Here is a 14,902-nt window from a genome sequence, read left to right on the forward strand (position 1 = left end):
CCAGCAGCTTCAAGGCTTCACCAGCAGATTCCATCCAGGAGCCTTCCGACTTATTAAGAAAAGATGGGATCTTATGTTCCTTGGACAGAATCTTGCTGACCTGGAACTGTGAGTGGATTCGCTAGTACTTTCGATGTTCTCACAATAGTCTCACCAAGACCGCCAAGTGGGGTTCCGACTTGTACTTCTTTAGGCAGTCCTTGTATGGCTGTCAACATTTATGCCTGTAGCGGATGTTGAAGATTTCCCGGGTTAGCTTCCTGAGGCTCGAGAGATCCTCATTCCACCACGGTGGCAGTATCTTCTTGCTGTACTTAGTAGGCACGAAACATTAAAGACGGTATCGAATGCTTTTTCCAGAACCCCGACCTTTAACTCCCGTTCGTTTTTCATGCCAATCTTGCCAATTTGCGCACTGCAGAGTCTGTTCTTAATTACTTGACAAAACTTTCCCCAGTCGATCCTCCTGCGGCCTTTGAAGGGTTTGAAGACCTCTGCGGCGGGATCTAGACTGAACAATATTCAACTATGATCTGAGAAGGATCTCTGGCCAGACACTCTCTAGTTCTCCACGCTAAGAATCCCATTGTCGGTTATTAGCGTGATATCAAGAACCTCCTCCCAACCGTCACAGTTTTCCGAGCTGGGGAAATGAAAGGTTGGTGTACTGCCCCTGTTACACACCGACAGGTTTGAGGTAATAACTCACAACTCTCGTTGATTTCCGAGCTGCCCTAAAGCGTATGCTTTGCATTGGTGCCGCAGCCTATCAACAGGTTGCCCTTCTTTGTTGCTATGGTGTTCGTCAAATGTTGTAGTTCTTCCGGCGGAGCTGATCGGTCATGAGCCATGTAAGCCGAAGATATATACAAGTTCTTTGCCTCCGCCTGCTCCAGTATGACCACGACTAGGTCGCTGGAACTCAGGTCCGGACACAGAAAAGCATGCAGCCTCTTCCTCCTAAGGATACATGCTCTAGGTCTGTCCTGATCAGCGTCTCCTGTGCTGCGGAATAAATTACAATATTTGCTTTGAAGCCCTTTGATAGTTCGGTCGCCTCCGACTCAAGGCTCTTGTATTAGTCCGATGTCGATGCCTTCCTCTAGGAGGAAGACAACCCAGCGTTTCAGAATCCCATCGGATTGCTGATGGTACGCAGTGGCCCAATGGCGTTTGAAGCCTAAGAATTTGTCTAACTCTGAGAACAGGGTAGACTCGAACTGCATTCCCTGGTCAGTAATGACTTCGCCGGGTCCATTCCCAACAAAAGGCGTCAACGTATGATTGTGCGGAAATTTCGGCCAGAGGTATTATTTTGGGCCACCACGTGAACCTATCGGTGGCTGTGAGATAATACTTGAAGCCATGTGAATTTCGCAAGAGACCAATAATGTCTGGCCCAGGAGTTGAGGGGCCAGAAATATTTGCTTCTGACCAACCGATTCGTTGGCCGAATGCTTGAATGCACAAGATCGTGTACTGCATGGAATACTTCCTTACGAAAAGCGAGGTCGGAATATTCCCTTTTCAAAGGTCTCGCACAGTATTATGGAGATTGAGCCAAAGAGGGGGAATTCCGAAATTTGAATTTGGGGTTGTCCCTGAGGCTCAAAAGAACTGCGTCAATTTTCTGTGCCTCGACGATTCCCGAAAAATCGGCCGTGGCAGGGATTTTAACCTCTGAAAGGCGTGACGAAGCGTAACTACATTGTCTTTGCCGAACACTTGTTGGACATTCGAAGTAAACTACGCTACCAGCTGTCGTTTTGGCTAGCTCAAATGCCTGGATGGTTTCTGTAGACCACGCAATCAGACATGAGTTTTTGGTCTTGGGTCCAGACAAATAGGCATTGAGGATTGCTTAATGTTAAGCGGCTTTGGGCAAGTAATGACGATAGAAGTTGCCCAAAAACCTTTGCAGATCCTTGACCGTCTTATGTTGTGGAAATTCGATGGTGAAACTTGTCTGGATCCCGTTCGATCATGTGGCCTAGAAACTTCACCTGCTGTTGAAGGAATTCGCACTTTTCAGCGTTAAGCACAAGACCGGCCTCAAGGAGTCGTTGAAAAATGCATTGGAGATGTTCCAAATGCTCAGACTCTGACATCATCCAAATACACGAAACAAAAGTTAAGGTATCGCAGGACAGAGTGGGTGATCCTCTGAAAAGTTTGGGCCGCATTGCACAGACCAAAAGGCATCCGTGTAAACTCGAAAAGTCCGAAGGGTGTACATATTGCCGTTTTCGGAATATCTTTTGGAGCTACAGGGATTTGATGGTATGCCTTGACTAAGTCCGATATGGTGAAAACATGGCAATTATCGAGGTTGTGCTCAAAGTCGTAGATGAGTGGTATGGGTTAGTGGTCTGGAACGGTCTGAGCGTACAGACGTCTGTAACCGCCACATAGTCGCCATTGGCCGTTGAACTTTAGGACCATGTGTAGTGGAGAAGACCAGCAGCCATTTGATGGTCTGCAAACATCCTGTTTCAAATTCTTTCTTAGCAATAGCGAGCTTCTGGAGTGGCAATGGACGCACTTTCGAGAAGATATAAGAGCCAGAGCCAGGCCAGAGCCAGTGGTGCGAATGTGGTATTGTACATCGTGCTTAGCTGGCTACGGGAGACTACTTTCGGCTGTTATGTATTTTTGAAAAAGCGCGCGAATGCTATGGTCGGCTGCTTCTTCAAAAATGATCGAAAGACTGACAGTAGAGTCAAGTTTTCCTGAAAACCTGACCGAAGTTACAGGATATATCAGAGACCTACTCTGCAGATGCACTAGCAATCCATAGTGGCCTAGAAAGTCTACGCCTAATATGGGACTACTGATGTCTGCTACAACAAAACGCCATGAGAACATTCTCCCTAATCCCAGACTTACGTCTACCTAGCCGTAAGTGTGTATGGCTGAGGAATTTGCCGCCACTAGTTTAAGTTGTTGCGGAATCTGTTTTTCCGCGATTCCGTGAGAACTTGGACATCTGCGCCTGTGTCGACCAGGTAATGGCGCTTGCTCAAGGGATCGTATATTGTTAAGCGACGTAGAGCTGCGTTCTGGGTAGCCGCCGCCGAGACTCCCAACGAGTTCAGTTTTTTGAACCCAAGAACGTGAACGGGCTGGTACACTTTTTGGGGTGATACCAGCAAATTGCAGAACTAGTTGAGGTCCCCGACGCGCGACTACCCGATTGCCTATTTCGGTTAGCGGACCGCGAACGAGTTCAGGACCTACCTCTCGAATGCGAAGCTCCTACTGTTACCGCTAGCTAAGAGACAGTAGCTGCGAGGGTGGCCAGCGTCTGCTGAAGCTCAGTAATTTCCTCTGTGTGTTTACGAATCAGGAACGACTGAGTGGTCGCACTTGGTTTCTGTTGTCTGCAAGTCGGGAACGACGGCCCAGTCGCACCTGGCTTCTGTCTGCTAGCTGGGACTCAAAGTGCGGCTGCACGGTCTGCCTGGACAGCTCTCGTCTTTCAAATAACTTTGCACTACTTCGCTCGGTTACGGAAAATCTGGCTCTAGTGCAGTAATTCCACGTTAATCTGCTTCTTAACTCGGTATCATCATCTTTAAGGTTTTGTGTACACACAAAACCTTATTAAAATCGGTTTACTGTCTGTCTGTCTTTTTTTTTCCCCGATGGAAAGTGGAAAGCTTCAAAAGCTACCGCAGGCTCCTGCCACACGGTTATGTGGGACTCTTACCCACTAAAACCACCTCCTTCTCCTTCCACTGTCCCCGCGGGACTCCCATTTGGTATTACGTCGCGGGGCTAGATCAGAATTTATTCTGCGCTCATGTTAACATTCGTGTTCCTCTCGCGTTCATTCTTTCGGATGACTTCCTCCTGCCTAAGCTTCTTTCCGATGGCTGCAATCACTTTTTCAACTTCGGTCCATATACCCTTGGCTTCATGGTTCCATGATATTTTCGGGTATAAAGTGCTCCCCGGTTGTAGCTTCTAATGTAGCCCTTTGGGTTTCGAATCTGGGACAGTGAAAAGGACGTGTTCTGCGTCCTCTGGAATGTTTGCACACTGTGGGCAGTATGGCGAATCATCACGCCCGAATCGGTACTGATATGCTCGATAGCCTCCGTGTCCGCTCAAGAATTGAGTTAGGTCGAAACCTACTTCGCCGTGAGGTCGCTCGATCCATTTCCGGATATCCCATATGATTTTGTGAGTCCAACGGCCTTTTTCTGACTCGTCCCACTTCTCTTGCCATTCCGCGACAGTTTCAGCTCGTGCGAACTGTCGCCGACGGGCAGGAGATTCTCCGGTGAGGTACGTTCGATCGTAAAGTCGTTGTATTTCTTTCGCCAGAATCTCAATCGGGATCATTCCTGCTATCACGCAAGCTGCTTCATTAGAAATTGTTCTGTAAGCGCAACATGTTCGGAGTACACTTATGCGATGCGCAGCTCCAATCTTTTTCTTATTTATTATATTTTCCAGTGCATCTGCCCATACTGGGGCTACATACAGTAGGATCGAGCTGACCACCCTTGAAATAAGGAGCCGACAGCTCGGCCTTGGGCCACCTATATTTGGTAGCATTCTCGCGCCTTAGTTGCTGCACCCTCCTGTCCCCTCCTGTCCATCTGTCTGTCTGTCCGTCACACGCATTTTTCTCGGAAACGGTTATAGCGATTGACAAATTTGGTAGAAAGGTGGGAACTGTGAACGCTCACGCATATAGTGAGTTACATCCTTTTCCGATGAATTTAAGGGAGGGTCCCCATACATGCAAAAAAAGAGTGTAAATTTTTTTTTCATCAAATATAGTCACGTGGGGTATCAAATTAAAGGTCTCATACTTTTCGAAGCCGGTCTTAGTTTTGACTTTTGTTGAAAAGGTGGGGAGTGCCGGGGGTTGAAAATGGTCATTTTTTTAACGAACCCATTCTCAGGAACTACCCAGCCGAAAAATCTGAAAAAAGTCAGAGGGCTGCCACTATATAGTGCCTAGGCACCGAAATACCCTCCATACCGATACCTGTTCAAATAAAGCTAATAATAGTATATTACTATAATTTTTAGTAATTGACAGGGAAACCCCCCTTAAGTTCACCCTAGAATCAGCAATGTAGGCTATAGTATAGAGGATGATTCTGCCAAATTTGGTGAAAATCGCACTATTATTAACAAAGTTATACTAGGTCAAAACTGTCGCCCCTCTCCAAATTCAAGACTATGAATGTCAATATCACTTGAAAGTGGCTATTTTCACATAATATATGCATATTTTACGTGCTCCATGCTAATGGGACAAATACACATTCAAATCTTTTATAAAAGAAATACACAAAACCTTTCATATCTGAAGCATCTAGCTTCCGGTTTCCCGACTTGTTTATTATTTTCATCACGGTCAACGCCGCAAAAACCGGTATCCGGTCTAGGCCTGTCTTAATAAGGAACTCCAGACATCCCGGTTTTGAGTCGAGGTCCACAGGATTCTTCTCTCGAACGCGGCCAAGAGTTCGCAATCAACTATCTTCGAGCTAATAAAAGTATCCACACAATGTCAATTGTAGCTTTATCACTGTTGGTCTCACTATCCTTAGCACTGAGAGGTATTTTCATGCTTGCGAATGAGAAATACTTTGCACGCAAAAATATCACGCTTTCTTGACATAGTTGGCATGAAACCACATTAATACCATCAATCCATCTTCCCATCTACTCCCAGAGGGGCTTAGTTTTTTCTAGCTGTACATATGTACGATAACAATAGCAAACGTATAATTTGGAGTTCCTTTCACATTCGATGTTTTAATAGCTTAAATATCTACAAAATTTTACGAAAAGGTCCTTTTTCTTTCTAGCAGATCCGCTCCAATAATGGTCAGCACAACATTGACTACTATCGTAGCATCTTCAGCAGAAACTAACAGTCATCACCATCACCAGCATACGCAAGGCTACGCCCAGCACTCGCAATCCCATTCCGTGCGCAATTTCTATCTAAACGACTCCAAGCCATCGTCAGTCTCCGGGAATAAACTCCAAAATAGTATAAACAACTCTGAACGTCCATACACCAACTCGAATCTATCTGCAGGCTCGGCAACGCCAACTGCATCCATAAGCCATCAACAAGTTGCAACACCTACAACCTCGCCGCTTTCAAGGAATTCCTGCTCAAAAAATGATACAGGTTCGGTACACCTGTCTGCATCGCCACCAATAAGTGATAAGATATCTCTGTTGTTTCCAAAGTGTCGTCCAAAAAATGACGTCAATTTGAATATTGTTCCCAAAAGCAATAAAATTAACAACTCAAGCAACAACCAACCTGCAGACTCTTCACCGGTCTCTTCTTCGCTGTCGTCAGAATCACTGTCCTCCGTGACACCAAGGATTTCGACGAATCCTTTCTTGAATCCAAGCAGCATTCCTGATACTCCGCAAGAGCGGCCGATTGCAAGTGCATCCCAGAACTACTCATCCAATTTGGCGGGGACGAAAAATTTCCAAAGCATGCCGAGGAAGCGAAGCTATCACGGTCCCAACCAGAATCCTTTTATCAAGGACACATATTGGGAAACGCGACACAACACCACCCCCGCCAGCACGGTCCTCAACTCGCCAGATCTGACCGAAAACGAATCTCGAAATCACTTCATCCAGAAGCAGCATGTGAAAGTGGGCAGAAGTCCTGTTAGTCATCCTGAACTTCTGCCTCCTATCGGCCTGGACACCCCGACTCGAGGAGTAGCCGTGGTGGCTGATGGTGAGGTGGTGGTATTCGACGATATCGCCGAAAGCTGGCAGAGTAAGTAGCAAGCAACAAGCGAAAAGGACCTCTCCCCCATGCACCATTCAAATCGTCCTAACTATCTCAAAGGGAACAGATTGCGCGTCACAAACCCATTAAGGTTCATAGTCCGTTTGGACACTTGCCACGCTATGGAATGGTCCTTTCGCATTTTGCAGTAAACTATCTCCTGTGAGAGACTGACACTGATTCTTTGTGATTGCACAGATTTAAGGGTCACCACGGACCACACCAGCACCGAACACAACCCGCAGGCACAGCAGCAGCAGCAGCTATGCAGCAACGACACAAAGGATATTTTATTAGAACAAACTAATTATGAACAAAGAGACGGAGGAATGGAACGGAAATTTATAGATAGGAACTTTGCAATACCGGCGGGAATACGCCATGGAATAATAGGTACGTATACGTATTTGTTCTCATCGCTTTTTGGCAAGGGGTGGTTGGATTTATGTGGAAAAGGGTTTAGAACAATAGTGGAGGATAAATTGCTTACACGGACGTCCAGGGTCTGATGGGACGCCCAATGCCCAAATGGTTACATGAATGTGAGTGAACTTAAACATTCAGAGTGGAGTCACCTCCAAAATGGCAAGGATCGAGCGCCGTTTAAAAGTAAACACAGCCTACGGCATCTCTGAGGGGAGGCGTTACATTCCGCTCTTCCACAGAGTTTCACACCCCCAAAAACAAAAAAGTTCTTCCTTCAACATTTAAACCATTGTCTGACTCCCCGGAATGATACTTGTTCTCCATTCATCCCAGCAGTCCAGCAAAAAGGATGCGGCAGGTGCCACCACAAATCATCATAATAAATAGCGAATTGAGTGTGCAGAAGAGAATCGGATGGGAAGATGGGACAAAAACGGAATTTTTGGACAAGTCATATGTATTCTTAGAAGAATGGGTTGAAATCAATTGGATGGGGGTTGTAGCGTCAAGTGCAGAAGTATGTTTATAAGGATTAAGCTTGTGATTGGATCGACATTAAATGGCATTACTCTTCTTATTATACTTCGTCGAGTCGAGAAAATTGTGCTTCCTTGTGTATGAATGAATTAATTGTTCCTGGCCTTATCCAACATTCGGGTTGAACTCAAGTTTCATGGTTCATCGGCCTACATCAAATCTGTCACCCATCATTCCTGGGATTAGCAGGATTTCTCCCTGTTTCTACTGAAGTACGCCGTGGTCATTGGCAAATTTTAGTTATGGTCGAAGGGTAATATAGGTTCCTAGGCACAACGTGCGAGGAGAGGGTAGGAGACCCTTCTCTTTCTATGAACTACCGTCTCATCTCCCTTCCCTCCTCTTGCTCCAAAATCCTGGAAAGATACGTCAACGACTGGTTTTTTTTTTGGGGTAGGGTAGGTGAATGCATTTACGCACACAGTGTTGGACTCCCACTTCGGTACGTCGTCGGACTACCAACTAAACACCTCCCCATCGTCAGAGAGCTAGCCTGGAACCGTTTGTCACATTACTTCGAGCTAGTCCCCGAACTCTCCCGCCTTGCGGAGCCTTCAAATCAGGGAATTCCTTTCACCAACGGGAGGGGAGAGGAGGAAGGGAACTGTCAGTTCAAGGAACCCCCTGCCATCCGGCTCCTCCACCGGTCGAGTTCTATCTTCTTAGCAACGAGAAGGGCCCGAACGTAATGGGCAACACAGTTCCATCTGTCAGCAGTCCTCAGCATCTCCTTCCGCCAAACGTATGTCCCTTTATCATATCGTGTGTATATTTTCCCTGCCTAAGCCCGCCTTCTCTGTACGAGGATTTCTTCGACAGATTATCAGAGGCCCTAACCGTTTTGTTTCCCACACTTCCTTTCATCCTCTGTGGTGACTTTAATCTTCCTATGCTCTCCTGGCGCGTTACACCTGGCCTTCCCTCCCTCCCTAATAACTCGACCCACCCTTCCCTTCCTCTCTCCACTTTCATGTACTCCTGTGGGGCCCTCCAATTTAACCTTTCTAGAAACCAATTAGATCGCACTCTTGACCTTGTCCCCTCTAACCTTCCTGTACGTTATCTTTCCCAATCCCTTCATGCTCCGTCTTACGTTGCCCCTGACGCCCATCATCCTGCTCTCGAGTTCGATGTTCAGATATCCCGACTCCACTCTCCTGTCGCTCGCAAGCCTACCAAGTTCAACTTTCGTAAGGCGAACTTCGAAGGTCTGAACTCAGCCCTGGCATCAATCAACTGGGTCCCCATGCTCTCTCCATTTACATGTGATCAAGCATTCAACACTTTCTATACCATATTATCTAATCTTCTTCCTTGTTACGTTCCCTCCTCTCCTAAGTGCTTACGCTTTTACCCCGTCTAGTTCACCACTGAAATTCACAAAAAACTACGTCAAAAATAGACTGCGAGAAAGAAGTTCTTGTCTTCTAGAAAAGTTGCTGACTTAGTTTTTTTCAAATTCCTTCAGATCTTTAATACGTAAGTCCAGACACGAATATTTGTCCAGCGTGGAAGACTCACTAAAGCGCGGAAATCTGAAACCTTTCTGGTCCCACATTCGCATCTCCCGCTGCCTCGCCCAGTTATCCCCTCCGTCCATTAAATTCTCTGGCTTCTCAGCTAACTCCCCCCAACGATCTTGTGATTTACTCTCCCGCTACTTTTCGTCAGTCTATGTTCCTCCTCCTTCCTCCGAATCCCTCCCGATAGTAGATGTAGCCTGCCCCGCATCGCCTACCATTCCCCTTCTTACTCCTATCCTTGTCGAATACCTCATTGGCGAACTTGATGCCAAGGTCGGACCTGGCTACGATGGTCTCCCAAACCTCTTTTTGATCAAAACTGGTAAGTCCATCTCCCTTCCCCTATCTCTTATTTTCAACAAAAGCCTTGAAGAGAATCATTTCCCCAGCTTGTGGAAAGAGGCTCTCATTATCCCCATTCACAAAAGTGGCGATCGTTCGCTTGCCGAGAATTACCGTCCCATTTCCCTCCTCTCCTCCTGTTCCAAAATCCTGGAAAGATATGTCAGCGACTGGTTGTCCGCCCACTTTGGCCAACACATAGTGAAAGAACAACACGGCTTCGTTAAACGTAGGTCCACTGCCTCCAACCTGCTTGGCTTTACCAACTTTGTCGCCAAATGTCTAAATTCACGGCAAGAAGTGCATACCATTTACACTGACTTCGCGAAAGCCTTCGACACTGTAAATCACAAGATACTTCTATCCAAACTCTCGTCCCTAAACGTTCCCATACCACTTGTTTTATGGCTTGCCTCTTACCTTTCCAACCGATCCTGCCGCGTCTCTTTTGACGGCTGTACTTCCCGTTCCTTCTCCCCCTCTTCTGGCGTCCCACAGGGGTCTATTCTGGGTCCTTTGCTATTTTTATTTTTTATTAACGACCTTCCTCCCCTCCTTACTTGTCCCTGTTTGCTCTATGCAGACGACCTTAAGCTGTTTTCCGCTATATCGTCGCCTATGGACTGTGTTTCCCTTCAGAATAACCTGGACACTCTGGTTCGTTGGTGCTCGACTAATGGTTTAGCGTTAAACGTCAGAAAGTGTCACTCTATGTGCTACTCCCTAAAATCCTCACCCACTTCTTTCTCCTACTCGCTTGACGGACATTCCTTATCCTGCTTAAATTCCACTCACGACGTCGGAGTCACTTTCGACAATAAGCTCCGCTTTGACACCCATTACCCCGATGTCATCAATCGAGCAGCAAAATTGTCAGGCTTTATTCTTCGCTCCTCCTCTGATTTTGACTCCATCCAACCCTCCTTAGCTCTCTTCAATTCTCTTGTGAGGAATACCCTCGAGTATTGCTTCGTGATCTGGTCACCCACTCGTAACTGTGATTGTCTTGCCCTTGAAAATGTACAACGTAAATTCACCCGTTCTCTCTTCTTTAAGAAAAGCTTCCCTCGTGTGGATTACCCCTCCCGCCTCCGCTTTCTAAACCTTCCCTTCCTACAACAGCGTAGATCCTATCTGGATGTCCAAACTTTCCTCGGGCCTGATGGACTGCTCCGCCGCTGACGAGATCACCTGCCGTCCTGCGTCTTATAACAGATATTTTCAACGTGCCTTTCGCGGAGCTCGAAGTCTATTTTCATTCCCCGATTCCCAGGCTTTGCCGAAATTATAATGCAAAACAGCTTGGTCCTTTTAACTTCCCTACTTTAAGTAGTTTTAAACGTAGGATAAGTTTTTTGCTTTCTCCTCCTCCTGAGGACAATAATTAATTGGAATTCTTTCCGTTTGTTGTCCGTTAATTAAATAAATAAATAAATAAATCTCTTCGACAATGTTGTCTGGAGAGAGATCCCTATGTTTAAATAGAGCTGCTGACGAACCCCTTCCCACCTTCCACAAGAAAAAAAGTATGGTGGGCGTCGTCCAGAACTCCATTGCAAAACACACAATCCGCAGAACGCGTCTTTCCAATCTTGTGCAGGTAAGACTGAAAACCTCCATGCCCTCCATGAGTAAGGAAATAGTCAGTCTCACCATGCTTCCGATTCAGCCACGTACCTAAGTTGCCGATGAGCCGCGCAGTCCATCTGCCTCTAGTTTCATTTTGCCAAGAGAGCTGCCACTCGTCTAGAGTGCATTGCCGTTCTTCGCGAGCAGCCACCTCCCTTGGCTCATCTCCCTTGCGCTTGTATATGGCCTGACGCTCCCTAGCAAGAAGGGCAACGGAGATAACTCCCGCGATCACCATCACGGCCGGTTCAGAGACAGTGCGGTACGCAGACGCCACCCGTAAAGCTCCCCGTCTCTGTACTTGCGCGAGGCGTTTACGATATACCTCCTTGTTAAGAGCGCCAGCCCATGCCTCTGCGCCGTAGAGCAGGACAGACTGCGCTGAGCTCATCAGGAGACGTCGCCTACTAGACGTAAGACCCCCAATGTTTGCCATTAGCCTACTTAACGCCGAAACTCCAGCCGCAGCCTTGTTCGCTGCTGCTTGGATTTGCTCAGAAAAGCTCATCTTTGAGTCAAGAGTCAACCCGAGGTACTTTACCGCTGATTTTGACTCGAACATCGACTCGCCGCACGATATGGGACGCGGGGTCGGAATTCTCTTTTTAGTCAGGATGACTACTTCGGTTTTTTCCAATGCAAGGTTGAAACTATTAGGTTGTTGCAAATGAAATGTCGGATTTTTCAATGAAGTGAAGTTAGTTATGATTTTAATGTTTAAAACTGCCGCAAGGTGACTCTGGTGGTATGGGATAATTGAGTATAAATAGTCGTTCGTTCGATCAAGGAGTCATTTCAGTTTCAATCGTCATTGAAGTTCCAAGTAAAACTCAAAGAAAAAAGCATGGAAGGGAGTCAAAAACGTCTACTTTTTCTATATGAATTTAAACTTGGTCACAACGCAGCGGAGGCAACCAGAAACATTTGCAGAGCATTTGGAGCTGACGCAGCAAACGAACGAACGACACAGCGGTGGTTCGAAAAATTTCGATCAGGCGACATGACCCTCCAAAGTGAAACTCGAGGACACCCAGGACCATCGATCGACAACGACGAGTTGCGTTTGATAGTGGAATCTGATCCCCGATCATCGATTCGTGACATTGCAGAGAAAATAGGCGTACACTATTCGACAGTATCTCGGCACTTACAACAGCTTGGAAAGGTGAAGAAGCTTGATAAGTGGGTTCCGCATGAACTCAACGAGCAAAACATGGCGCTGCGAATGGAAATATCCAGTTCTCTACTCAACCGCAACAGGAACAATCCCTTTTTGCGCAGAATAGTGACATGCGATGAAAAGTGGATATTGTACGACAACCGTCGCAGATCAGCGCAATGGCTAGATGCCGATCAGCCTCCACAACACATGCCAAAACCGAGCCTTCACCCGAAGAAGGTAATGGTAACTGTTTGGTGGTCTGCATCTGGAATTATTCATTATTCGTTTTTGGAGCGTGGTGAAACAATTAATGCAGAGAAATATTGTGCCCAACTTGATGAAATTACGTGTTCAGCGGCCTAGATTGGTCAACAGAGATGGAGTGATACTGCTCCATGATAACGCCCGACCTCATGTTTCCAGAATGACGGTCCAAAAATTAAATGAATTACGATATGAGACTCTTCCTCATCCACCATATTCACCCGACCTCTCGCCAACCGACTACCACTTTTTTAAGCATTTGGATCACTTTTTGGCGGGGAAACAATTCAGCAATGAAGTAGCTGTCAAAAGTGCCTTTGAAGAATTTCTTAGCTCTAGAAACCCAGACTTTTACGAAACTGGAATAAATGCCTTGTATCTCGTTGGGAGAAGTGCATTGAAGCTGCTGGTTCTTATTTTGACTAATAAAATTAATTTTCATAAAAGTTATAGTTTTTTGAAATTTTACTCAAATATCCGACATTTCATTTGCAACAACCTAATATGAGTAGTCATCCATCCGCTTACCCGTCGCATCAATATGCCGAGTCTGCTTTGCGCCTGTTCGACAGTGCGTCCAGCAACAAGCGCTGCGACATCATCTACGTAGCCGACCAGGCGTGACTCTTCTGGCGTGTCGAGTTTAAGCAGACTGTCATAGGTAGCGTTCCAGAGGTCCGGCCCTAGGATGGATCCCTGTGCTACCCCCGACGTGACCTCCATCCACCTTTGACCCTCTAGTGTTTCATAGAGCAGGGAGCGGTTCCTCAGATAGTCCCTCAAAATCCGTAAGAGATAGTTCGGCACGTTGAAGGTATTGTCTAGTGTGCCTAGAATGTCTTTCCATCTTACGTCAAGCGTTACGAGGAGCACCACCCGTCGAGTTCGGCGGCTATGTGCCTCTGCTCGTCGAACGGCGTCCACGATCTGCATGACAGCATCAATTGTCGATCTCCCTGCCCTAAAACCAAACTGCCGGGGAGATAAATCTCCGGCAGCGCGTATCGCTTCAGCGAGTCCACTTCTGATGAGCTTTTCGAACACTTTCCCAGCAGTATCAAGCATACATAGTGGGCGGTATGAAGACTGCAATTCGGGATCGCCTTTCCCTTTAGGGATCAGCGCAAGCCTCGCAACTTTCCAACGAGCAGGGAAAATGCCCTCTTTCAGGCAAGCGTTGAATGCGCCGAGCAGTAGGTCTGGCCGGTGTTGGAATACCAGTTTGTATACCTCTGCTGGAATACCATCGGGTCCTGGCGCCTTCTTGTTTTTCATAGAGAGGACTGCCTGTTCCAACTCTTTTATAGAGAAAAGTGGACAGTCCTCTGCGCTTTCCGCGCCGACGTCACCATCCCATACGGGGTGTGCAGGGAAGAGTGCCCTCACAATGCGGTCCATCTGCTCGGCCTTAAGTGAACAGGGTTTCCGCAGAGCCCCGATTTTTCGGGTTACAAGTTTGTAACCGAGTCCCCACGGATCCCCATTCACCTTGTCGACCAGCTCTTGCCAGCAGCGAGCTTTGCTTTTGTTTATTGCGCTGCGGAGTCTCCTTTTGGCTGATTTGTACTCCATTATTATGGTACATGACTCCCCCCGGTCGCCTAGACGTTGTGTTAAGCGGCGGAGCCTGTGACACTCCTTCCGGAGCTCTGCGATTTCCACTGTCCACCAATACATGGAAGGTTTGTCGCGCCTCGATGTCTTCCTGGGCATGGAGGCTCCGCAGACCGTCGTTATCAGGTTCATAACTGAATTTACGACAGTGTCAGCTGCGGCGCCACCGCCCCCAGGAGTACCCTTCAGCGTGGCCCCACCTGTTCCCAGAGTTTCGACAAACTTCCCGGTGTTTACTTTCGCGACATTCCATACACAGAAAGATCGCTGGGGTGGCACACATCGAGAGTTTGTGTCCACCACTTCGAAAGCAATGTATTGGTGGTCACTTGCTGAAAACTCTTCCAGAACTCGCCAGCCGTCCACCAGCGACACCAGTCACTCCGACGCGAATGTTACGTCTGGAATGCTTCCCTCGCAGCCCGGGCGCCGGAACGTTGGGGTGGATCCGGTGTTTAGAACTACCAGTCCTGTTCTCGCCGCCATTTCCAGAATTCCTTTCACTCTGGAATCTGTGTGAGGCATGCTCCATTCAAGTGCCCTAGCATTGAAGTCACCCCCGACCAGGATCCGCCCATCCGTGCTTAAGATAGCGTCCTCCAAAGCATC

The 14,902-nt window shown here is 47.2% G+C and overlaps 1 protein-coding gene across 11 annotated transcripts in view; it reads left to right on the forward strand.

The window, feature by feature from the left end:
• The window catches only part of LOC119657601, a 136,742-nt gene that overhangs the window by 83,833 nt on the left and 38,007 nt on the right, over positions 1–14,902 (forward strand). For 8 of the 11 annotated variants that reach the window (XM_038064599.1, XM_038064600.1, XM_038064590.1 and 5 more), the window contains 2 exons: positions 5,838–6,784; positions 6,995–7,189. In XM_038064599.1, the coding sequence (XP_037920527.1) occupies positions 5,851–6,784; positions 6,995–7,189 (1,129 nt within the window). In that variant the 5' untranslated portion in view covers positions 5,838–5,850. Of the gene's footprint in view, positions 1–5,834; positions 6,785–6,994; positions 7,190–14,902 lie in introns of all 11 variants that reach the window. The other 3 variants (XM_038064589.1, XM_038064594.1, XM_038064597.1) reach the window with 1 other exon arrangement.

Source organism: Hermetia illucens, chromosome 5 (genome assembly GCF_905115235.1).
Source record: "Hermetia illucens chromosome 5, iHerIll2.2.curated.20191125, whole genome shotgun sequence".
Lineage (NCBI taxonomy): Eukaryota > Metazoa > Arthropoda > Insecta > Diptera > Stratiomyidae > Hermetia > Hermetia illucens.